At 38.7% G+C, this 26,340-nt stretch overlaps 1 protein-coding gene across 15 annotated transcripts in view; it reads right to left on the reverse strand.

Moving 5' to 3' along the window:
• LRRC8D (leucine rich repeat containing 8 VRAC subunit D) overlaps positions 1-26,340 on the reverse strand; it is a 128,231-nt gene that overhangs the window by 24,295 nt on the left and 77,596 nt on the right. Inside the window, exon 1 of one of the 15 annotated variants that reach the window (XM_077120323.1) lies at positions 21,533-24,712. The exons of 13 other annotated variants lie outside the window; for them this stretch is intronic. In XM_077120323.1, the coding sequence (XP_076976438.1) occupies positions 21,533-21,602 (70 nt within the window). In that variant the 5' untranslated portion in view covers positions 21,603-24,712. Of the gene's footprint in view, positions 1-4,022; positions 6,100-21,532; positions 24,713-26,340 lie in introns of those variants that run through there. One more of the 15 variants, XM_077120333.1, reaches the window with a different exon arrangement.

A 26,340-nucleotide genomic window follows, 5' to 3' on the forward strand; every position in this document is an offset into this window, starting at 1 on the left:
GGGGTACCTGAGTTCAAATAGAGTTGCGAGGCTGTTGTGGAGGCTACTCTTACACATGCCTCAGCTTGATACTGTTAATTACCATGGTTTTTGCCAAACCCCAACCAAAACCATTCCTATTAACCCTCAAGAACACCTAGAGCTCTATCTGAGATTCTACAAAAGTTTCATACACTAAGATTACTTGCCATAACCTACAACCTCCAGATGATTCCTAGGCCAGATAAGTTGTGAAACTCAGAGGGGCCAGGTTCTCCAAGAACCTCAACTATTTCCATCCCCTTATCCCAGAATATTAATACCCTTTCCGACGTGAAAAAGTGAGAAAGGGCACAAACCAAACAATGCTAAAGATTGGTAGAAGGATCAAAAAAGAAGGAGGAGTTATAGGAGAGAAGATAGGATTAACAAATGAGTATGACTGCTAAATACATCTCCAGTGTCTTAGAGCAGCTAGAAGGAAAAACCTAAAATTGTGGAACTATAACTCCTACCAAAGTCTGAAATCTGTTCTATAACTACTTGTTACGGTGTACTTTGAAATTTATTGCCTTTTTTTGCATATATGTTATATTTCACAATAAAAAAAAATAGCAGGAGCCAAATAAATAAATAAATAAAATAGGAGACCCAAGCCATTTGGACTTAGAAATAAATGCAAATCCAGATCATAGTTCTTCATGTTACTTGATGAACAGTAAGTTCTGTGTGTTTCTCTTTCTCCCTCTGTGGGTTTGAACTTTTTCCTTTAAGGCAGGGCAGTTTATTTTATCTGTATATCCCGAGGGCATGGCACAGGACAGGCATTGAAAAAGATTTGTTAACAGAATGAATCATGAGGACATATAACAGCATTCCAGGAGAGGGCTTATGAGGCACTACACCTGCAAGCCAAATACTGCTAGTGAGAAAAGGTCACTATTAATTATGCCAAAGTCAAACTGGTCCAGCTCTGACAGGCATTCTTCAATGTCCAGATGGACAACACTGTACCACTCTTTTAACAGGTTATTCTGAAGTTAACTCATTCTGATAGACCATCTACATGCAGTTTGGCTCATAATTAAACATTCCATAGTAAAGAATAAGCCAAAGGTAAGCTTAGGCACACTAAACCAAGAAATAAGACCAACACCTCCCTCCTGATGTCTCTGAGAGTAAGTGATAAGACAGCATGAACTCTGGGACAGAGGAGAACAAGTACCATCCTACCACACAACCAGGTGATATAAAAGGCCAGGGAGAAGGAGCTTCAGAGGAGGCTTGGTGAGAAGATGAAGCTGCCAGAGCCTCAGTTCCCTTCTTGTCAGGCATGGGGCTTCCTGCCCTCCCCTAGGCAACCGATGACAGGTCTTCACGGAGGGTGACCCTTAAGTTAGTGGTAGATAACATATCCACTGCATATGCAGTTTCCTGGAGTCAGTATACATTTAAATAAAAATACTATGTCAAAGTGCCACAACAAACACTCAATAAAAGTAAGCTGCTGTTACTGTGCAGAATAATGTGTATTTTTTAAATAAAAAACTACAAAAATTTCTTTTCATCACTCAGAAACTAAGAGATGTTTGTCTTTCACGGTGAACTGGTATAAAGAGCAATGGAGCCCAAATATCCTCCACACTTTGCTTTGACTTCCAGAAAGTTCAGTTAAATTTTATATAGGCATTAACAGCTTCCTTTAGCCCAAGCCTTCATTTAACTACCCATTCACTTAGTTTTCCCTCCATCCATGGAATATATGCTGTACACTCAAGTGCTAACACCACACAAATTTCTGAGGAAACCTTGGAGAGCAAATTCAAACATATTTCCTCTCTCACACAATGCAGTCTAGGGGAGAGAAATATTCATTTAGTTGGATATATAAATTGTCAACTGAGAAGAGCTACCAAGATGAGGAAGAGGCAGATTTATGATAGAGTGAAAGGAGCGTAAATTTCAGGATCCCTCACTTGCACAGGCCCTTTCCAAGGCCCTGCCCTGCACCGACTTTTGTATTTCTAACGTGGGATTCTTTTTCATAAAGATGGCTCTCCAAACTGCATCAATTTCAGATCCCATAAAACCATAATCACACGGTTGCATGGTATTATGAAAGCGGATAATAGGAAGTTAAATCCAGCCAGCAAGATTAGAGAGGAAATTTCTGAGGAAGTCATGAATGGTCTGAAGTATGAAAAAGAATAGAGGGATAGGACAGATGAGAAAGCACAAAGGTCCTGAGGGGAGAGGAAGTGAAAGAAGGTTAACAGCCTGGAACCGAGAGAGTGAGAGGATGCATGATGTGAGATGTGCAGCGTCCTGTAAACCATGGCAAAGGTTTTGAATCACATCAAACCAAGGGCAGTGAGAAGCCATTGATAAGTTTTTAGCTGGGGATGGCAGGTGGGGTGTGTATTAGATTTGTGTCTCTTAAAGGTCACCCTGGACGCTGCCTACAGGTTGGGGAAGGAAGGTGTGCGATCAGGAAGGAAGGAAGCTACTGCGTGATTCTGGGCAAATGATGTGGGATATTAGGACTAGGTTGCTAGTGTTGGAGAAGGTTATAAAGTGGATGGATTTATATGCTCATTAGGCTAATGAAATAACACAGGACTTGATAACAGATTGTATGGAGAGGCTAATGAAATAATACAGGCTAAGGAAAGAGGTATTAAAGGTGACTCCCAGATTTCTTTAAATTCTCTACTCCATTGTTTCACCATTGTTCTTTTACATCTATTTAAACAGTTTTCTTATAACTGTATCTTTTTTACAAGCCCTTCAAATCCTTTTAAATATAATAAATTAAAAACAAAAGCCTTCAAATATTTGGGCATGAGATAGTCTATGATTATCTGCAAGCTAAGACAGTTTGTAAAACATTAGTGCTATCAACATACAAGTGATTGATAACTAAATTTCTGTAATACTTCTGGGACAAAGCACCATTTACAAACCAAAAATAGCTAGTTTTGTCTTCATCTGAGTTTAGAAAACACTAACAATCTATTTTATCTGAGCCCCATGATCCTGGAAAACAGAAAACATTTAAGAAATCCACCTACCCTTTGCATTAGAAAAGTAGTTTACTGCAAGGAACTACATTTCACCATATAATCTGGATAAGACTCACACATGTCCCCCTTACTTACCTATGACAAGGCAGAACTCAGACCCTCTACATTTCTATTCTTTGTCTCATAAATGACTAGCTGAACATCTCGTCCCCACTGATCAACTGGAACAAAATGTTTGTTAACCAAACTTGGGTTAACCTTCTCTCCTTCCTCTAGACCCCTGAACTTTAAAGGTACCTCCCAGAAAACAGGCTGTCAGCATAAAATATTCTCAGATCTACCTCTGATCACACCAACCTTTCTTAACTATCCCTCACCTGGTTCCTTCCCTTCTATGAAAGAAAAACCCTTTACGATAGTCTCTCTCCCCCTACTGCAATAGTCTCTTTCCCTCTTTGCAATAACCCTTTTGAATCAAGTTTCTCACTACCAAGCTCAGTTTTTATTTTACAACACACATATATAATACATTATACTCTATAGCACTGTATGAAACAAAATTAAAAGAAGCCAGCTTGTAATACCAAAAGAATCCTATAGTTAAAGCTGTGACTATCCACACTAATAGGAAAGAGGATACTGGTTTCTTGAACAAACTAAAATATAAAGTAGCAAAAAAATAATACTCAGAACACCATTTAGGGAAATAGGGAATGACAGTATATTTTCATTTTTCACTGTTATTCCAGGTCAATATTAAAATGACTTTATATTTTGTAAGTAAACAACAGCTGAACAGCAGGATAGGAGGGAGAGCAGGGCAAAGACATAAGGGGTAACAGTATGAAAAGAAAACTAAATACTTCAAATCAGTACAAAGATCATCCACAGATGGCATAATTTACGTACAAAACCCTGTAATCCTCTTGTACTGAACTAATAATTTAACAAAGAATTTTAGTTCTTAAAAGGCAGCAGCCTAATGGGTAAGAATGTGGCTGAAGGAAGGAGTCAGCCTACCTGAGTTTGCATCCCTTATCCAGCTCTGACCAGTTCATCTATAAAATGGGAATAAAAATAATGTCTCATTTTACTAGCTCTGTAAACATGGACAACTACTGACACTACATTTTCCTGATGAGCGGAAGTGGGGGTGGGACACCACTGTGACACAGCGCAAACACCGCCCAGTGTAAGGCTAAGCACGGAACAGTCACGCTCCTTAAATGCTCCCGCTCCAACCACTCGCCAAAATTAGCTAGAGGTGTCCAGAAAGACTTCGGGAAGGAGGGCCCCTAAGGGAAAGGCAGGATCTGGAATGTCTGGGCAACAGAGAGGCAAAATAAGAAGCAAGAAGTCTATGAGGGGGAAAATAAGTCAAGCAAGAAAAGACAGGAGAGAACAGAGAATCAAGAAAATCAAGAGATGAGGAGGGGACAACAGAGTAAAGGTACAACTCAAAGAGTCCAGAGATTAAGGGCAATCACGATTTTTAAAAACCGTTAATGACCATTGATAATATTCATCTCTATCACAGTGGAACTCATTTACAGACACCAGAGAACATCTCAGAGCTCATTTAAAATCCCCCCAAAGTAATGGCCTTTTAAAGTAATACAAACAAAAGCCTGATATTAGAATTCGTGATGACATGTGTAAGCTTAGGTGAATACTACTTTTGCTCTACTTCAAAGGATTTGATAAAACAAAGGAATTTTTAATTCATACACAATTTACTTTCTTGTTTCTAAACACTGAACATGGGTGAAAATCTGTGCAGCTCTGTGAAAATCACAAATGACCTTTATTTTAAAAAGTAGGTCTGAGCACAAGCAACAAAAGAAACATATAAATGGGACTTCCTCACAACTGAATACTATTGTGCTTCAAAGGACTTTGTTAAGAGGGTAAAAAGAAAGCCTACCCAATGGGAGAAAATATTTGGAAACCACATATCCAATAAGGATTTAATATCCAGGATATATAAAGAGACCCTATAATTCAATAATAAAATGACCACTCCAATTAAAAAAAATAGGCAAGGACATGAACAGATGTTTCCAAAGAAGAAATAACAAATGGCCAAGTGCACATGAAAAGATATTCAACAACACTAGCTATTAGGGAAATGCAAATCAAAATTACAATGCGATATTATTTCATACCTACCAGAATGGCCACTAATTAAAAAAACAAAAACAAAAACAGAAAACTGAAAGTACTGGAGAGGATGTGGAGAAACAGAAACACTTATCCACTATTGGTCGGAGCGTAGAAAGTGCAGCCACCGTGCAAGACAGTTTGGCGGTTTCTCCAGAAACTAAGTATAGAACTGACATATGATTCAGCAATCCTACTACTAGATATACACTCAGAAAACTTGAAAGCAGGGATGCAAATAGACAGTTGCACACCAACATTCATAGCAGCCTTATTTACAATCGGCAAAAGATGGAAACAACTCAGGTGTCTCTCAACCAATAAAGGGATAAGCAAAATGTGGTATATAGATATGACAGAATATTATGCAGCTATCAGAAGAAATGAAGCCATGATGCACGTGACTACATGGATGAAACCTCGAGGACACTATGTTGAATGAAATAAGTCAGACACAAAAGGACAGATATTGTATGACCTCACTATTACGAACTAAATATAATTAGCAAACTCATGGTGCTAATATCGAGAACACAGGTCACCCAAGGATAGAATGAGGGCAGTGAAAGGGGAGCTGATACTTAATTTGTGCAGAATATGTAATGAGGTTGATTATAAATGGATGTAAGTGATGGCAGCACATTATAGTGAGTGTAATTAACAGCCATTATATGTGGGTGCAATTGTGGTTGAAAGGGAAAGTTTAGGGTCATGTATATCACCAGAAGGAAAGCCAGAGGATGAAACATGGGACTGTATAACATAGTGAACCCTCATCAGGGTGAAAATGTTCTAGAATTGATTGTGGTGATGGATACATAATTCTGTGAATAAGATAGAAGAAATTGATTGTACACTTTAGAAGGATTGCACGCTATGTGAATTTATTTCAATGAAATTGCAAAAACAAAAAAAGGAAAAAAAGCAGGTCTGACAGCATCCAGGGATGAAAGTCTCCCTAGTGGCACGGGAGAAGACTCCCAGTGATGAGCCTGGCCCTGGCACTGTGGGATCAACAATGCCATCCTGAACAAAAGGGGGAAAAGAAGTGTAACAGATAAGGTATCAGTGGCCAGAGAGTTCAAATAGAGTCGAGAGGCTACTCTGGAGGTCACTCCTATGCAAGCTTCAGTTAGACATCGCTACCTATCATAACTTGCCAAACCCCAACCAAAACCATTCCTGCCAATCTTAAAGAATCTAGGGTATTATATAAGGTTCTACAAATGTTCCGCGCACTAGGGTAACTCTCTAAAACCAACAACCTCCAGAGGGGCCCCTGGACCAGATAAGTCCTGAAATGCAGAGGGGCCAGTCCTTCCTGAACATCGACTATTTTCCTCCTCCTATTCCATAATATGAACAGCCCCTCCCAACATGAAAAAGTTAGAATGGGAATAGCCCAAATACCTCTAAAAGGTGGGAGAAAGATCAAAGATGATGGTGGACTTATACAGAGAAGGTCAGGTTTAACAGATGAGTATGAGTGTTGAATCATTATACTGATATTTCTTTTAGCCTCCGGTACCTTTTAAAGCAGCTAGAAATAGAAACCTAAAATTGTGGAATTGTAACTCATACCAGCCTCTGAAATCTGTTCTACAACTAACTGTTGTGATGTACTTTGAAATTTATTGCTTTTATATATGCATGTTATTTAAAGAGAAGGAGGAGTATAACAGAAGATAGAATTTAACAAATGAGTATGACTGCTGAATCATTATATTGATATTTCTGCTGGTCTCGAGTAAATTGGAACCTGCTAGAAGTAAAAATGAAAAATCATGAAACTGTAGTTCATATCAAACTTTAAGATCTGTTCTATAACTACTTGTTAAAATGTAGTTGGAGGGTGGGCCATGGTGGTTCAGTAGCAGAGTTCTCACCTGCCATGCCCAAGACCCGGGTTTGATTCCCAGTGGCTGCCCACGCAAAAAAAGAAAAAGTAGTTGGAAATTTATTGTTTTGCATATATGTTATATTTCACAATTAAAAAAAGAAAAAGGCAGGCCTGACAGGAATCCCTTGGCTAGATCAGGTGTTCTTGAATTAATGGTCTTTCCCCTTCCTCTCAACTATAACAAATTAGTGGAGTTTTAATAGAGAACCACAGTTATGATGTTATACCATTCGGCCAGTTGTAGAATTAGCTGCTTTAATACTGAGCTTTGAGCAGTACAGTATGGAAAAACTCCCAAACGTTATGCATTAGAAAGATACAAAATATAAATAAGCATAATTTCTTATTCAACATGCTGGTATTTATTTTAAATGGGTTGTTTCCCTGAAGATTACATGGAGATCTTCGACTTTGGGTAAAATTTTAGATTTTTCTGATAAAGCACAACTGTCCATTTACTACTTTGAAAAAAATGACCCAAAATAACATCTTTAGAAAAATACTTTATATATTAAGGGTGAATATATTTATTGATGCACCTGCTATTTTAGTTACAGCGATAACTTCCTGTGCTTCCCAAACCATTTCATACCATAGCTCACAGAGAAAAGGAAAACATTTATACATGCCCTGGGATAAACTGAGGAAGGAGAACATAATCCGGTCCAGGGCCTCAGTCCCCACCCAGCTGAGGAGATTATCTCAGCCACCTGGAACCCATTCCTGGAATACCCATTGTATTCTAGCCAAATACACAGAGATTGGGTATACACTAAGGTCTAAATCTTATAAGTCATAGAATTTATTCATCTGAGGAGCTGTCATAATTTTTGGAGGGATAAAACATTATGTCCCTTTCTTCCTCATGAGAGGAAAGCATAAAAAAGTAAAACCAGATCATTACAGTCAAGAAACAATCTGCTAATTTGGGTACCTTTACATGTAACACATTAGAACTATAATCATAACAGCGTCTAATGTCTTGATAGATTAATATCATTAGGTAAAGTCTGCTAATGCTTAGAAATATCTAAGACAGAGGTGACTGCTCAATCATCAGTTTATTCATTCTCAAACACTACCCAGTGTCTTGGGTATTGGGGATTTATAGTTGAGGATAACATATCTTTCCCATCATAGTTGTGATAAAACGTGTCATAAAACTATCAAGTTATTAATCACTTACACTTTCAACAAATATTTGGTCTCTGCAAAAAGCTTAAGTAATGTGATAGGTGCTAGGAATATATTCATAGTACAGCAAGATCGATGCAGCTCTTGTCCTCTCAGAGCTTAAGATCTGTCCGTGTTTACCTTAAGTATTCTGAAAAAGGCGGGCCATGGGCCATTCTAACCCAAATTACTTAGTATAAACAATCTTAATATCAACAACAGTAACAAGGTAAGTGTATGAATGTCAAGAAGACTGTGATAACTGAGACTAGCAATATGCAATAAAAGTAAACCTGTAATTCAACATCTAAACTGGGAAACTTCTGAAAATGACAAATGCCAAAGGAGGCTGGATGCCAGGATAAGAGTATAAACTGGAACTATCTCAGGCAAACCAGGAGCTGGCATCACCCTAAATATAGGACACACTGGCTAGAATTATCTGGTGCCATTATATAAGGCTGACACAGCACACAATCTAGATATTCTGAGGCAAATGATTGTGGGTACACCCTATCTTAGATATTTCACAGCTCTCGTTAATTCACAGTGGCTGATGTGTCTGACAGTCTTTACTACTTAATGAATGGAGAGGGACCTGTATCGTGGTGGTATGTTTCACAATTATTTTCTTAGGAATGGTCTAGAACTGAAAAAGAGATAAAGCAGACACAAAACATCTAAAAGCATTTCCCAAACTTTTTCATATTAGGGTACATGCAAATGATAATATCCATACAGTACAAAGTGGGAAATAGCTAAGGCTGCTCAAGGCTGGAAGCTTTCCTGTGCTTTGGGCTGAGGGGAATTTGTATTTGGACAAACGTACTTATTCCACTACCAACTAACTCAAATTATGCAACAAATTGATAGATGATGTTTATTTACATATCATCTGATAGTAAAACAAGCGAGCAGGAAATAAATGATAATTCTTCTACTTAGAACACGTCAATATTATCTTTCAGGAAATATTATAAAGATGGTGATAAAATGATATCAAAAGTTGTGAATGTGAACATGTGTGATGAAACAAATTTTAGAGAGAAATTTCATGTTATAAGCATTAGTCTAAATATATATATATACACTCATGTATCTGCTGCCTCCAGATTTTTCTTTTAATTTTTAAATTGTATAATATAATATATACACACAACGAAGAAAGAAAAAAGCAATAGTTTCCAAAGCATTCTCCAACAAGTAGTTACAGGACAGATCCCAGAGTCTGTCATGGGCTCCCATACATTATCTCAGATTTTTTCTTCTAGCTGCTCCAGAATATAGGAGGCTAGGAGTAAATATTTTTTTATCATCACAATCAACTTTTTTTGTGAAAAATAACACACATACATACATCTATAAATATAAAAGTAATACTTTTCAAAGCACAGCACAACAATTAGTTGTAGGACAGATTTCAGAGTTTGGTACGGGTTACAATTCCACAGTTTTAGGTTTTTACTTCTAACTGCTCTAAGATACTGGACACTAAAAGAACTATCAAAATAATGATTCAGCAATCATACTTCTTGGTTAAACCTTACCTTCTCTGTATAACTCCACCATCACCTTTGATCTTTCTTTCATTCTTTAATGGTATTTGGACTGTGCCCATTCTAACTTTTCAATGTTGGAAGGGGATGTCAAAAATATGAGGTAGGAAGATGGAACTATCTGATGTTCTGGAGAGGCTGGGCCCTCTAGGTTTCAGGACTTACCTGGTCCAGGGACCCATCTGGAGGTTGTAGGTTTCTTGTAAGTTACCATAGAGCATGGAACCTTTGTAGAGTCTTATATATTGCCCTAGGTGCTCTTTAGGAGTGGCTGGAATGGTTTTGGTTGGGGTTTGGCAAGTTATGATAGGCAGCAATGTCTAACTGAAACTTGCATAAAAGAATAACCTCCAGAGTAGCCTCTTGATTCTATTTCAACTCTCTCCCACTGACACCTTATTTGTTACACTTCTTTTCTCCCTTTTGTTCAGGATGGCATTGTTGATCTCATGGTGCCAGGGCTGGACTCATCCCTGGGAGTCATTTCCCACACTTCCAGGGAGACTCTCACCCCTGGATGTCATGTCCCATGTAGCGCGAAGTGCTGCCACCAGATTTTACCATAACATATTAGTTTAGGTTAAGACCTACAGAATACCTCTTTCATTTATGTGAATCACATACTTTTCTAGACAGAGAAGAAAAAAAGTTAAGAGGTATTGAATCCTATAACCTATACATGACAGCTGCTGAAACTGCTGGGGTAGGTAAATATCAGCAGGTTAAAAAAAAATCACTCATTTTCGCTAGTTTGACTTCATAATCAACAGTTCTTCATTCCTGTGATGAAGATCAGTAAACATCAGAGATACATTTCCCAGGCACCTCTGCAACCAGGTATGGCCATGCAACTTAGCTGGGCCAACGGGATGTAAGAGGAAATGACTGTGTAACTTCCTGGTTACACAAGGTTACTTGAGGTGAACTTCCTTTCCCTCTTTTCCTGCTGGCTAGAAAATGATGACATTAGGCACAATCTTAGAAGCCACGTGCTATACGTAACACAGCTGCGCTGCTAGCCCTTGTCTGTTCACTTCTGGACATATGAGAAGGAAATAAACGTCTATCTTATTTAAACCATTCTATTTCAGAGTCTCTTGCTACATCAGTTTAACTGGTGCCATAATTAATAAAATTTCCAACTATGAAAAAATGTCAACTAAAGGCATCTAGAAATAGAAAGAGCTGGATAAGCTAATTTTTATAGACAACGCTTAACTGTCATGCTAGTTATTTTTACAAATAGGACTTATAGTAGAAGTTATAAATATAAAATAAATAATAAATTAGCAAGCAATAAACTGACTTAAAACTCACAAACAATATATCAAATGTTATTGTGAATAAATTAATATAAATATGATACTATAAATAACACAAACATAAAATAATAGTAACTCAACAAGGGTAACAGGATAAACCCATGGAAGACAAAATGTACCAGACAATTAAGATGATGATTTTATTCATGCATTACAATAAAAAGGATATTCAATAATGATAACTGTCTCAAATACAAGGAAGGGGCCTGGGGTTTTATAGAAATAGTAAACAAGGGAGTCAATCATCAGAGAGTACTACAGGAGTAAGGAGGAAGGCTGTGGATGAGCCTTATCTCAGAAAATAGGAGATTAGAGTGATCCCAAGAACACAAAAGGGTGGAGAGATTTGGGAAAATAAAACTATGGGGGCATTTTCTAGGAGCACAAGTCTAGGGGAAAGTTCAACATTGTTAGACCCAAATTAGAAAGGGGCAATAAAGAACCGCTGAAGGGTTTTAATAAGTGGGGCAATGAGACCACAGTTCCATTTTAGAAAGATAATTCCAGTCAGAGTGTGGAAATGGACTAGAAAGGGAAAAAAATGGAAGCAGGGAAAGGGAAAGCTCTACCAGTTCGTCAGAGGAAGGACAATCAAGGCACTCAATGGGGAGTGGAGAGGAGGGGCAGCCTAGAATAGCAATTGAGAGAAGGAATTAACAAGGAATTAACAAAATTTAACAACCTTTGTGGTGGTGGTGGGCAGAGGATGTTCATTTCCTCTAAGATGATTTCCACGTAAATTCAATTTTTTTATCTGAATATCTAGAATTGCTGTAATAAACTTCATTAGAGATGTCAAGCAGTTGCTGATCTGAACTCCAAGAGAAGGATCTGAGATGGAATTCAGATTTGCAACCAAGCTGTCTATGGAAGATGAAACTCGAGAGCATATACAGAGAAAAAGATCAAATGCAGAATCCTGGGGAGTCAATGATGTTTAGGGAACAGGTGGAAGAAAAGGATTCAGCTCATTTTGGTTCAGGAGTAAATGGGAAAGTAAATGTCCACGTTTTGAAACTTTGCTGGGGAGAAAAAGAAAAACATGGGAAAATGCGGGAAGGAAAGTTTGAGGAAAGGGTTATTTTTTGTGGGTAAGAAAGGAGTAGGGAGGTAGAAGATGAAAACAGAAGGGAGAGGAAGTACAGAGGTGTTTTTTTTTTAATAAGTCTGTTTCTTGTTGTACGCATAAATTCAAATCATTTACTGTAAACACAATTCCACCAGTAGCTATAACAAGTAGTTGGCATGCTGTTATGACATGATAAAGGTATAAAGATGAAAGAATTCATAATTCTGTGGAAATTCTAAAACAGTTTGGCTATATTTTGTTTGCTTTTCCCTTCCCTGAGGTGGTAAATATTAACCTTGCTAACCACCACATTGCTTATCCAGTTGTAAAACATTCAAGGGCCCTTTTTGGGGGAAAATCTAAAGGGGAAAAAGGTGCCTTGCAAAAATAATTCCATAATCCACATAACTTTGGAAAAAACACACAGCACATGGACATATGCACGAGTAGCTATTTGTTCAAGTAATCCAAACAGTATCAGGTTTTCTCTCCTGCTGAAACGTGCTGTGAAGGTCAGGCATTAAAAGAACTCAAGTCCGATTACACTGAAAGGAAGGAGGTGGGAAAAGTAATATTTGTTATTCCCAAGGAGAGTGTTAGTGAGTAAATCACCTTAATTTACTCCCCATTTTCTTGGCCACATATAGAGGAGAGAAAAAAGCCAGTTCTCTCAGCGGGGTGAGGAGGGGAGGAGGTGCGCTTTGCTGGTGTCCCAACGGCAATCTCAGGCTGTATCTTACTGCTCCACGCGGAGGCTGCCCTTAATGGGCAACCAAGCGCCTCCTATGCTTGAGCGCATTAGGGTGTCACATCTAGCCTGAATATGAGCAGTTAGGCTACAGTTCTAAAAAGGAGAAAACTGAGGCTTAGAAAGTTTTGTGTTTGTCTAAGATCACACAGCTAATATGTGGTGGAACAGGATTCAAACCCAGATCTGACTCTCTGTCCCATATCTGCCACTTTTAGCTTTTTTTTATTTGAAATTAGCTCAAATTAACTTAAAAGTCCCCCCCCCCCCCAATGAAGAAGTCATTAGAAGGAACCCTTAGGTAAAGGGGACAAAATCCTGGTGCCCAGAGGCTGCCAAATGACACAAGGTGCAAGTGTGTCATTCAAAAATGAAATTACAACCGATAACCCAGCTGCAATTTATTAACAACATCACTTGACATCTTTACCATCATCTCAGTTTTCAAAAGTACTTCCACGGGTTCCAACTAATTCAATTCTTACAAAGTACTGTGAGACAAAGAAAAAGTGTCAATTTTATTTTATATAACCAAGAAACTTGCTAAGACTGTTTGTTTAAGGGACATGTGGAAGGTCTTGTGAAAAGGAAATGGCAGAACTGAGGTTAGAACTGAGACTTCTTTGACATGTATATTAACTGGTCTCCCACTAAGTGCCATATTCCCCAAGTTTTATCTTCAGAAGGGATTGTTAAAGAGGTCAGAATAATCTTTAGTTATATCTGTCCAAGTCATTTGAGAAACATACCGCCTACTCACATGGCTTAGTTTATCAAAAGTAGCCATTAGGTATAGAATACCAGGATGCAATTTGATGGGTTTGATTGCTAACCAAATATTCCATAACTAGAACTAACATGCAGAAATATTTTCTCTAATATCATATGTTCCATCTTCTAATTTAAGAGACAGAGAATGTGTATGGGGCTCCAATGGTGTGTCTTTTCAGAAACACCAAGGGAAATTTATTTGGCAAAGTACAAATATAAGAATACAGTTAATATAACAAATGCCCTCAGTGGGTAAAAACCTTAGCTCTGATTTTAAATTATTCAAATCGAAGCTAAGGTGCTCACAATTACCCCAATGGGTAATTAGTACGTATTCCGCACTCATATACTGCCACTGGCTAACAAATGACTTGGGTCTTTATTCAGTAATGACACAATCACAAAGCTGAAGAAAAACCAGACTCAAATTGCACAAGCATTGCCTGAAAGATAGTAATGCCACTGATCTACATTACAGGCTTCCTCTAAATCAGATACTGTCATCCATCTCACACAGAGTTTCCTGCCCAGTAAAATCTGCCTTAATTGGTTTTTCATTTCTGTTGTTGAAAAAAGAATGAGCCAGCCAGTCCAGGCAACATCACGGGAAACTCACATGCATGTGCATGGATGCTCACATACACATAACACACACACAAACACACCCTTTACAGACCAAGTGAGTATATTTAGTTTTAAAGGAAATTGTAACAAGGAACAGGTTGAGGGTATTTTCCACTGACTTAAAAATAAAACACTCTACCCTTTGAAAAAATAAATCTCAGAATTATAGAAACAGGAAGCAGCAGCAGCTGGATTTATCATCTCTCATTTCCTCTGAGAGTCACAGTAAGGAACTCCCCATCAAGGCAAAAGCAATGGAGAGGTTAGCCTCTTGCCTAGACCCACTCAACCCACATGTGGCTGCTGAGGGCCCTAATGGGAAACCTTGGTTGGTTACTTCAAAATCAAACTACTCACTTTATTTTATAAAGCTTTCTGGGTCCAAGTTCTGCAGCATTTGGATAAAATGAAAAATTTGACTAGAATTTAAACACACATATGTAAATTGCCTAGGTCCACTCTCAGAAGCTTTGAGAGTTTGACTTCACAATGGAAGAAAACAACACCCCCTGAGGGACTCAGCCCCCTTGCTTTGGGAGTTATGTTGGGAAAAAGCAAGAGAGCTGAGTTCCAGTCTTCCTTCAGCCACTTGTAACTGGGACTGAAGTATATCTCCCAGCCTCCATTTTCTCAACTGTGAAATGGGAATGTATGGCTGTAATGAAAAGTAATGAAGTGATGAATGTGAAAATACTTTGCAAATCATAAATCATGTGAAAATGTTCCATAAACTGCACAAAACAGTAACAGATTAAAGCAATAGCAATCATAAATACTTGTACAAGGGATTTTTTACCAGTTCCAAAGCTTTCCACAAGTATTATCATATTGTTTGATCCTCTAAATGATCCAGTGGGAGAGGTGGCGATGATATTATTATTGTAACTATTATAAATTATTATGCATCTGAGCTAGTCTAGAGGAACATATAAGGGAAACTGTGTCATAACTCCTTAGCAAGAGTTCGAATAATTTGAACACATTTCTGGCAGCATGAGAATGAAACAGGGAGTTACGAAAGCTTCTCACATTCCAGGTCTGCTACTCTGGGCAAGTCCCTTAACCTCTCCAGGCAATGTGACGCATCCATTTGTCACTAGGCTGATGGGAGACAAAAAGAAGTTAGACCTGGTTCCAGCTCTTGAAGAACTCAACTGGAGGCAAGGGTGGGGGATGGAAAGAAGTGACATATAAACAAATTAATTACTAAATAGAAGTTGCTTAAAATATAGAGAAAGAACAAAACGTTGCAGGATAATCACAAAACAGGAAGTGACTAACTTTGTCTGGGGACTCATGGAAGAATTCCTCTAATGTGTAAACTGGGAAAAGAAGGATATGGGACTCTATAGTTCACCAAAGTCCCTTCTGCGGCTAAAATGCTGAGAAAACGAGGACACAGGTTTTCAGCAATCTCAAAGTATAATACACACTCTCCTTAGGCATCTGCTCATAGTCAACACATCACTTTAAAAAATTTTTTTAGATATCTTAAGTGCTAGAAAACTGTATTTAGAAAACTCAGAAAAATAATATTTTCAAAATATTACCCCAACACAAATTTTACTTCTAAGTCTATGGAACCTGGGTCTAGAGTTAGCCTTCTATGTACCAATTATGAGACTATACGATAGAGAGCTAGACTGCCTGGGTTCAACTCTTGACTTTGCTAGTTACTAGCTGTTTAGACTTGGGCAAATTACTTGATCTCTCTGTTCTTCAGTTTTCTTGCCTATGAAATAGTTTGGCGATGATGGTAGTGGTGATGATAATCATAACCACACCTGCTTCACTACTTCATAGGGTTGTTAGGAAGATTAAATGAGCTCAAACAGCCAAGTACTTAGAACAGCTCCTGGCACAAAACAAAGGCTACCTGAGGTAGCTGCTATTTTGTTATTGGCAAAAGTGTAATAACTGACATTCTGCTAGTCTAAAAATATTCACATAAGGCTGGAACTTTCAGAATTGGTCTTAAACCACAGTTTTCATTTTTTTTTTAAGAAATTTATGGAATTACTCAATGATGTAATGTGGATTGTATATTTCAAAAACATACTTAAGCAGAATTTTGGGTAACACAACATCCTAAACATGATTTTAAAAGCTTATATCCAGTGGCAGATATGTGTCACAACCAATACTGTTTTAAGGTGATGACATCAGAAATGCCGGTGTTTTAGAAAATTATGAATCTAAAGTGACTATGTCAAGATTCTGAGTAATATTTTGGAAATAACAGAAAAGCAGAAAATGAGGTAGGGAAGGATGCCCATATTCCCTCCAAATTTCTCTCTTTAAAAAAACAATAGTTTCTTTAAAAAAGCAGTATACAGTACTTTAAAATTATCGAATCCAATGTAACATTAAAGATGCAAATTTGGCTACCTACCCCAAAATATAAGCATTTAAATAACAGGAATATTTTATTTTTTCTTGTAACATCAGCAAATTATTTTGGCTGTTAACTATATTTCATCATTATTATATAGTAACTATCAGGTGAAATGGACTGTATCCAGATAAAATTAAAGTTCTGTAACTTGAAGGAGGTGTTTTGACTGGTAGCAATAGCAGCACTGACAAAACCAAAGGATTCTGCATTTAATATTTAATATAGTGAACAACATCCACCCATTGGCTCTAAATCAACATAAATATATCCTGATTCCTGGGGCCAGTGGTTTTTATTTTAGTCAGAATGCTTTGGTTCAGGCTTCAAAATTAACCAGTAAAACATGCTGCGGCAAAAATTTTCACCAGAACCCCAAAGAATAAAGAGATCAAAAGGCAGGGGTGGGGGGTGGGGGGTGGGAAGGGTATGTATCACCTGTTTATTATGTTTTGGAAAGAATGGAATTCATGTTCTCAGTACAAAACAGGCATGTGTGTGACTCTTGATGCTTTGCAACATACCCAAAGACAGGAAATGAAGCAAAATAATTCAAGCTACAATTTACTCAGATGCGAGCAGGTGCCAGGTGCACTGGGAGGGAGAAGGAAGGTTTACAAACACCATTTCATTTCATTGCTACCACTACTCAAAGTAGATTACTTCCCCAAATTTATAGATGAAAAAAAATTGAAGCTAAGAAATTTTAAGTAATGTACTCATAAAGTCACAGGGCTAAAACCTGATAGACTAGGAAGCAACACACACACACACAGACACACACGCACACACACATATATATAAATATACTGAGGTAAAGTAACTTGGAAAAATTTTTTTAACTGGAAAGAATGATGCCTAAAGAAGTGGTACTGGCTATAGATCGATCCCCAGTCTACTTCAATCCACTTTGGATACTAGAAAAGATGTAACTGCCCTTGAACAAGTTTTATGAAATTAAAACAAAAACAAAAACAAAGAACCCAAGCATTAAATTTAAGAAACAATTGTCCTTCCAAACAACTAACCTTGTTTGTTTGTTTGTTTTAAAAACATCTTCTATTATTTTTCAGGTAGTTCACTTAATTTTGGAGAAAATGAAGGAAGGATGGCATTCAAATGTTTTTTGATGAGGGTATTGGACTAATCTACTTAATCTACTACCAGAAATTATAAATGATAGGATAAAATTAATTTTTAAGCATTTTATGGACATATTCACAAAGTTTTGGAAATAAACTTGAAGGAACAAACTTTTAGGAACCCCTGTAAGGTCCAAAGGCCAAACAAACTCTCATCTAGCCAATCCTTAGAATTCATTAAAAACAAAATACATAGTGATACTGTAATATTTTATAGAAAAGATTTATCGAAGATAGGGGTCAACATTCAAATAAATCAGTATCATTTATCAAGTTTCTATAAAGTACCAGGAGCTACCCTCAGAAAACCGCTCATCCCTTCTGTCTAATTATACTGTGTGATGTTCTGGTATACGTGGTGTAATGATCCATAGTTCCTAGGTTACCTGGGGGCTATAAACTATTCCAGTTAACAGATTTCCAGATTGTTTTTCCTTTTATATAATGAAATAATAAAATAATGTAGTTAGTTCATGTACCAGGGCAGCTGTTACTTTAGTCTCCTACAAAAGAGAATTTAACAGTTAATCCTTCTAAGAAAGTTTTATGTTAAAGGTGACTATAAACATCAGGCTATTCCAAGCTAATATACAAGAAATTATATTCCAAGTTGATCCCATTTTCCCAAAACAATTATTTCTGAGGGAAGAACACAGGGGTATCCCAGATTCTATTTCTAGTTCTGCCACTGACTGTGTTCCCAGGTTAATTTGTTCACAGTTCAGCAGGGCAATCATTAGAATATAATTATTTGTTTTTGCCAGAGGAGTGTCTTACTGTTCTCTGTACATTCACCATCTAGATTCTAACTGCCTGTTATGTGAAAGATATGCAACAAGTATGTGTGTGGAATAAATTCTTGGAACCACACTATCAACCATTCATTTGGAATCTCCTCTGTTTGGAGCTCTAGACTGCGTTCTAGAGATGGACCAAGGTTCTCACGTGCAAAGTATTTACAATTTAGAAACAGGACAATCGTGTGATGGTGAAAAATAATATAAGTTGAATACATTTTAAGTACTAAGTTTAAGTGAGTTCTATAGGAAAAATGTGCTCTGGAGTTCAAAATCCCTATGATCAGTTATAATTTTGCCATCTACTCCGCAGAGCCTTTCCTCCCCATCCCCCACCTCCATTCTTCCTCTGCTTTATGGGCTTAAGTCTGTGTCATGCTTGATGATTCAACTGTCCAGAAGAAAAGGTGACCTGATAATGGTAGAGGCTGATTCAGAGTTGGAACATACTCTGACATCGAGGATAAGGAAAACTTTTTAAAGTTTAGGAAAAGCTAAAGAAGTTTTAATGGAGTGGTGTTAAGAGTGAGGCTACATAAGGATAGGGCCAGGTAAAGAAAAGAAGTAAAGATACATGTTTTTTGGTCTGAAAGTGTTTAGCTTTCAAATTCCAAAACAAAATGTCATGCAGTTCTTGTCTGCTCTTTGGTATTTATTTTCCTTGTTCATGCACATCCCTGGCAGTTAAGAACAAAAGGGAGTGAAGGCTGCGGGTAAGGAGTGGATGGAAGACAGGAGGCCCAGCACCTGAAAGATGAATGCAAGCCCTTTAAGGGCCCTTTGTGCTTTGATCACAATAGTTTCTCTGCATGAATAAATGCTGACAGGTTTGGAGGAGCTTCAGTTACCCACTCTTTTGTATTTTTTATAAAGCAACACCTGAAAGCCAGAGCAGCTGGGCTACATATTAGCCCATTAGAAATTCTGATGGCTGGGCCTACTCTGAACCACTGTGCGTGGGGCCTGAACCTAAAAACATTCCCTACCTCAACGGGTCACCACAGACCTGTCGGTCGCTGACAGGTTGGAAAACAAGGAACTGTAAAGCAAGCCTGAAACTGCAGCTTGAGAGCCCTCATCAGCAAGGCTGAGCTGAGGTGACTCAGCAGGTTAGAGCTGTGACGCTTAACTCTGCAATCATTATTTCAGTACTTAGCCAGTGCCTACTACAAATGCATGTTCACGGATCAATCTTACTCCATAGCCCAAGTGAGAACAATGTGGAGTGGCTAGCACAGCTTGGCATGATACACAGTTTTTTCTGAAGAATGCCAGCCCCAGGTTCTGGTTGACAACCACCTCCCAAGAGTCTGGCTGAGAACACCAACAAAAAGGTCAGGGGCTCAGCGAGGGGCAAACTGCCTCAACTCAGCATTCTGTAAAACTCTGTTCTTTAGAAAGGACATAGAAAAGCAGAGCACGGTTTAGGGATTTTGTCAGTTAAGTACTATCAATTAATTTCCAAACCTATGAAACTAGTAATAATAGTCTTAACCATGATCATAATCAATTTCCTTCAGCGATGACAGGGGCTCTACTTTTTTTCTAATCCTCAGCAGTTACGATGCACTTGCTTCTGCTTAGCTGCCTGTCACCATGAAACGCATTTAGGGTGAAATTAACCTTTGGGCTAAGTTGTGCACACCACCAAATGTTTGGAAGGCAGAAGAATCATTTGACGCTTTACAAGGAGTCATTCCTCTGCTCGCTTTTTAGTCAAAAGAAGTTTCAGATTTAGGAGGAGCAAGACATGGGCCACTTTAAACACCAAGGAATACTGTAGCTGTCACATAAAAGTTGCTCCCACACCACATTTAAAGCCTTAAAACAAGGAAGATCTTGGACTCAATCATGGTTATATAGAAGCCTTCCTTATCTTCCTGCCTTACTCCAAGTCCCTGGTGGCCAGGAGGCAGGTCGGATCTACTTTTGAAGACCCAACAGTAGGTGCAGTCCAATTGCCTCAGGTTACCTTCTGGAGAGAATTCCCTGAAATGACACTCCTGACTTCTCCCTACCCCCTCACTAATTTCCTTTCCTTTTTCTTTCTTCTCTTTGGGATCTGCTTGCCTGCTGAGTGTATGAATTCTGGACTCCTCCCCTACTGTATGGCAGGAGGAACCTTGCTGGTTGCTAGTTTCTGTTGGTCTACTGTGCCAGGGAAAGGGTGGATAAGTATCTAATTCAGGGATGGAATTTTAGGAGGCCCACTTGGCTGCAGACCCAAAGCCACATTCTCCAAAAAGCATTATCAATAATAGGGATGATGTTTTGCTGTCCATGAGCCTGACTCCTTGATCTCTCTCAAACGATTTTGTACTTGGGCATGGAAGAGGGGTTATTCATTGGACCCCCTCAAACAGATGGCCACTTACAGCCACAATGAGCTTGGGGACTCTTTTTTCTTTAAATATTTATTAAATACCATTTTTAAACTTCAACCTTAAGAAATATCAAAACTTGTGAATACCTAACCGCATAAGCTAAAATTAATGAAAAGGGCTGACAATAGAGTTAAAATGCTGAACATTGCTGGTAGGAGTGTAAACTGGCAGTATCTAACTAAAGCTAAACATAAACATCTCCTGTGACTTAGCAATTCCACTATTGGGTATATACCCAAAAGAAATGAGAACTTTTATCCCCCAAACAACATTATGAGAATGTTCTTAGAAGCATCATTCATAATAGCCCCAAACTGGAAACAATACAAATATCCATTAATATTAGAATGGATGAATAAATTCTGGTATATTTATAGAAATATTACAGAGCAATGAAAAAGCAGAAACTTCTGTTAGCAAAAAGACATTATTTTATGGAGTTCAAAACCAGGCTAAACTAACCTATGGTACAGAGATAAAAACAGTGCTTACCTTCGGTGGTGGTGGATGTTAAGTGGAAAGAGGCACCTATGAGGGAGGAAACGATCTTGGTAGTCGTCATGCAGGTGAACACTATGTAAAATTTCCCTATTTGCACACTTACAACGTGTGCACTTTATAGTATGTGCAAGTTGTATCACAATAACGTATAAAAAGAAAAGGAAAGAAAACTTGTGAGCAACTGAGGGCCGGGGGTTTTGCTAACATGCTGGAGGTGCAGCTGGCAGACAAAAGCAAGCTGATAAAGTATCATCATTATAATATGGAAAAGAACATTTAAAAGATATATACTTCTGAAATGTATCAGTGGTATTTCTTTTATTAGAATAGTTTCAAATGTGGTTTAAATTTCATAATTCTATTTCCAGATAATTTTCCAATTACATAAGTTAGGCATCTTTTCTATATCATATATACCAGTTATACTAATCAGCACTAAGTTTTAACCACCCAATTTGCTAAATTTTGAGAAAACAGCTAAACTCAATTTAAGATCTGACCTACAGGAGTACAGTGGCTATAGGTTACTAGTAATATTTCAACAGAAATCTCCTCATTTACTTTGACCTGAAATCTGCTGTCAGTTTTCAGTAAAAATAGAACAGAAACTAAAATTCTTTAAAATTTAGAAAATATATTTCCTGTCATGATTTCCTGAGGAAAGTTGAGTACCCTAAAACGACTAATATGCTTTATATTCCAGGACTGTGTCTCTGATCACCCTGATACCATGAAAATTAACATTAGTTCTGGGAATGAGATTTAATATGGGTTATAAAGAGATACTCAATTTAACACCTGGGGACTCTTGAAGGCGCCTAGCTAAGGATGAAATGCTTCTGGCTTTAATGGAAGTACTGGGGGAAGTGGAAGGACCTCCTTCCAGAGAACTCAGAAAGAGAACTCTACTATTAGTTTTCACCTTGTCACAACTACTTTAATTCTTAAGTCCCACATTCTCCCCTTGCAGTTACAAGGGAATTCAAATCACCAAGGCCTGGATCCTTAGAAGAGGAGAGTGGGTGGCCTCAGGTCAAGCCGGGAATTCCATGATAATAACTTTTCTAAATCAACAGGAGCGTCCTCAACCATTCAAATCATCAAATAACACACGGATTAGGACTGGAGTCATTCATTGAAAATACGACAGTATTAAGTGACTCTTAAAACTAAACTTAGGCTTTGGAAGAAATTAATTCAGAGCTGACTGAAATTTCAGGCCTCAACTCGAGGTACCTCATTAGTTTTAGGAACTTCAAGGGAAGCAGCAGACTGAAATGTGCATAAAATAAGAGACCGCTTTTTATGAATCATGGTTACCACCACATAAGCAAATACCCCAGAAAACAAATGGGATAACACAGCAGAGGAATAAATGTTTAACTTTCTGAAGGAAACTTTCCTTCTATAACCAATCAACCCCATCAGTATCCTGACAAGACATAATCCAATGTTTATAATGGTGCTTGCTTGTAGAGTAAGGGAGATAAAATACCTAATGCCACTCTTTCTAGTTAATCCTGCCATTTCCCTCAGTGAGCACAGTCTCACTAAGTGGAAATGTGACACTATGTACCTCAATCAAAAGGCATCTGTAACAGACAACCTTTATTTTGATCAAATACTGGGTGAAAAAAGTGAATGTTTCCAACTTTTTAAAATGAGGAGAATGAAGATGGCATACAGAGAAAAGAGACTACCTAATATACTTAAGGAGAAGCACTTTTTGACAAAAAATTTCTTCTTGTCAAAAATTCAAACAACTTTGATGGTGATGGAAAAACTCAAAATCAGCTCATCTCATCAAATACAGAGTGCTACTACTCTGCCCGCACTGTCCCCAGCCTACCATACCACCCCCTCTCTTCTCTTCAACACGTGCTGCAGTGGAAAGGCGAAGAGCAGTGGTTCAGGAATCACACTTCCAGAATAAGGTTCCTGGCTCTACCACTTGTTAGCTGGGTGACTTCAAGCAGGGTACTCAGTGTCTCGGTGCCTCCTTTTCCTCATCAGTTAAAAGGAACAAAATAGTACTCTCTTCAGAGGTTGTTGTGAGGATTTAATGAGTCTATTTACATGCCGTATTTAGCAGAGAGCATGCACATAATAAGAACTCGAATACATTTAACTTCAGTGCTGCTGCTGCTGCTAATGATGTGGGCTTAACCAGACTGTAATGAAAATAAGGAACAGGGGGCTGCCCAGGGCATAAGCAAAAGCCAAACGTTCTCCTAGGCAACCACACAGACACAGCCCATGAGGAAAAAGCCTTCTTACTTCGTGGGCCCAAGGGACACAACTTGGTCATTCTTCTCAGCGGCCCCAGCAGCTTATCAGGACACGCAGTCTCAAAGGACCAAAGCCAGGGCAGGACAGTTATGCAGAAACAGAGACAGAATGCCTGAGTTTGGAAACTGGTTTGGACTGCTCTGAGATTGGGTAGAGACCAACAGCTCAGGATCATGGGTTTTAGAGCTTAGAAAGAAAGTAACAGCCCATTCAGATACATGTACTTTGTTAATATGGTAAAATGTTCCACTAGCTTTTCTTCAAGGTCCTTTCTACAGGGTACATCTTCCGAAGACTGCTCTGCCTCTGAATTCCTATAGCAACCTTTCAGATATTTATGGCTGCTCTCGCCATTAAATCATTCTGGAGAACAATTCTATGTCTCAACTCGACCGTAAATTCCTGGGGGATGGAGGTGGGGTGGGAGGTGGGTGTGACTTATACTCTTGTGCCTCAGGCCCTGGCCTGCCTCTCCCAAGGCCTATTACCCAACATGGAGATGTTCACCTGGAAAGTACACAATTAAACGGAAGCCTCACGTGAACCATGCTCTAGAGATAGATGTGACTGGACTAAAATAAGCACACACATAGTTGTGAGAGCAAAGGGCACACAGCAAAGCGGCGAGTCTGCCCCTTCCTCGCTGAGGCTTTGATGAAAAGGCTGAGTCTGAGACGTTTTGGAGGCCTTCAGAAGGCTGAAGTACTGTAAAGATTATATAGGGTTCCTCCAAATGTAAATTAAATTAAATCAATAAACCACAAAAGAAGTAGAAGGAAGTCCAACAAAGGTCTGCTTTGCTAAATTTTTTAAACATTGGACACCAAATTTTTTTTTTTTAACATGGGCAGGCACTGGGAATTGAACCCGGGTCCTCTGGCATGGCAGGCAAGCATTCTTGCGCCTGCTGAGCTACCGTGGCCTGCCCAGGACACCAAATTTTTTAAAAAACATTTTGTAATGGTGTCTCTTGCTGCTTTGCAGGGGCCCATAACACATGCTGAGTCTGCCTATCTATCTGGTAGTCTGGCCCTGACTACCAGATACACAGCGGCAGGCATGAAAGAATGAAGTCATGTAGGAGCAGATCAGGTGGAAAGGTAAGTATGAAGGAGACAGTGGCAATGAATGGGAAGCAGCAGTGGGGAGGACAAGTGCGGATCTGGCAATGAAGCAGTTAGAGTAAAGTTAGTGACTTTGATTCCTGCCAGCTTAATACTAGAGAGAACTTCAGAGATCATTTAAACTCAACCTTCTCCTTTTACAGAAGAGAAACTAAAGCCCAGTGAGGGGTGACTTACCTAAGGCCAAGCTGCCAGCTAGAGGTAGAGCGGGAAGTGAAATCTGGGTCTTCTGGCTGCCCTGTTAGGGCTCAGGGCTCTTTCCACTCGGCATATCTCCTCTTTACAGGACATGGGGCTCAGGGCTTACACATATAACTTAGAACCCAGGCAGTCATGAAAAGCCCTGCAGATGCCTCTGTCTCAAGGCTACTGCTGACAGAGTCAATAGAAGAGGCAAGAGAGAATAGGCCCGTGGTTATCAGACTGTTTTTGATGAAGCCATTTGGATCAGTTATAGGATTCACTGGACTAGAAATGTCTGGGTCATAGTCTGTTTCTCAACCAGGAAGAAGTCTGACTGGTATCGAGACCCTGTAGAGCATGCTTGACAATTTACAGCATGAAAGCCTATGACACAAGAATCATGCACCTTTTACTTTCCCAACCCTGAGCTCCTCTTGTCATTGCAGAAGAACTGAAATCAGCAACTGCATCACTTCTTTTGTGATTTCTTGGTTCCTGAGACCCAGTGTGGAATTGTGAAGGATTACAGGGTGAGGGTAAAGGAGAAATGTAAAAAGCGAAGGTAGCTGCATAAACAGTAGCTTTGAAGGGATACTGCTGTGGGTTTGCAGGTTTGAAAATTGGGATGCAAAAAAACACTGTGAGGTGCATTGGAAGCACCTGCTCAGTGCTCTCACAGTTTGTGGATCATCTCAGTTTAATTACAATTCAGACCTCCTGAGCTTGCTAAAGCCTTTCTTTATAAAAATGAGCCTCTTTCCTCTGAGAGATTAAGTGATTTAATTTCTATAAGCACCACTATGCTTCAATGCCTACCTCAAGTGTTAATATGAACAACACCTGACCTGGACAAAGGGCTCTATTTCATGGGTTTTTGATTATGTACATAAATCATTCAACCTCACATCTGTACCATGTCCCAAACACCTGCACAAAATCATGCAAATGAAGGAAACAGATGAAATCTGTATCTTTTATCTTCTCACTGCCCCCCCCAAATCCTCTCCTCCAGTGCATTCTACCCAATAAAAAGTTGTTTCTAGAAAAGAAATTAAGAACTAAATAAAACACTTGTCAGAATTAGGATCATGATACCCTTCTATCCAGATTCTCACCTCCAAGCCTTTGCTCATTCTATCATCTCTGACTGGAATATTTCTAGTTCTTTGATTCACCTTGTTAACATCCCCTCTTTGTCAGGCT

The sequence above is a fragment of the Tamandua tetradactyla genome, chromosome 11, assembly GCF_023851605.1.
Source record: "Tamandua tetradactyla isolate mTamTet1 chromosome 11, mTamTet1.pri, whole genome shotgun sequence".
Classification (NCBI taxonomy): Eukaryota; Metazoa; Chordata; class Mammalia; order Pilosa; family Myrmecophagidae; genus Tamandua; species Tamandua tetradactyla.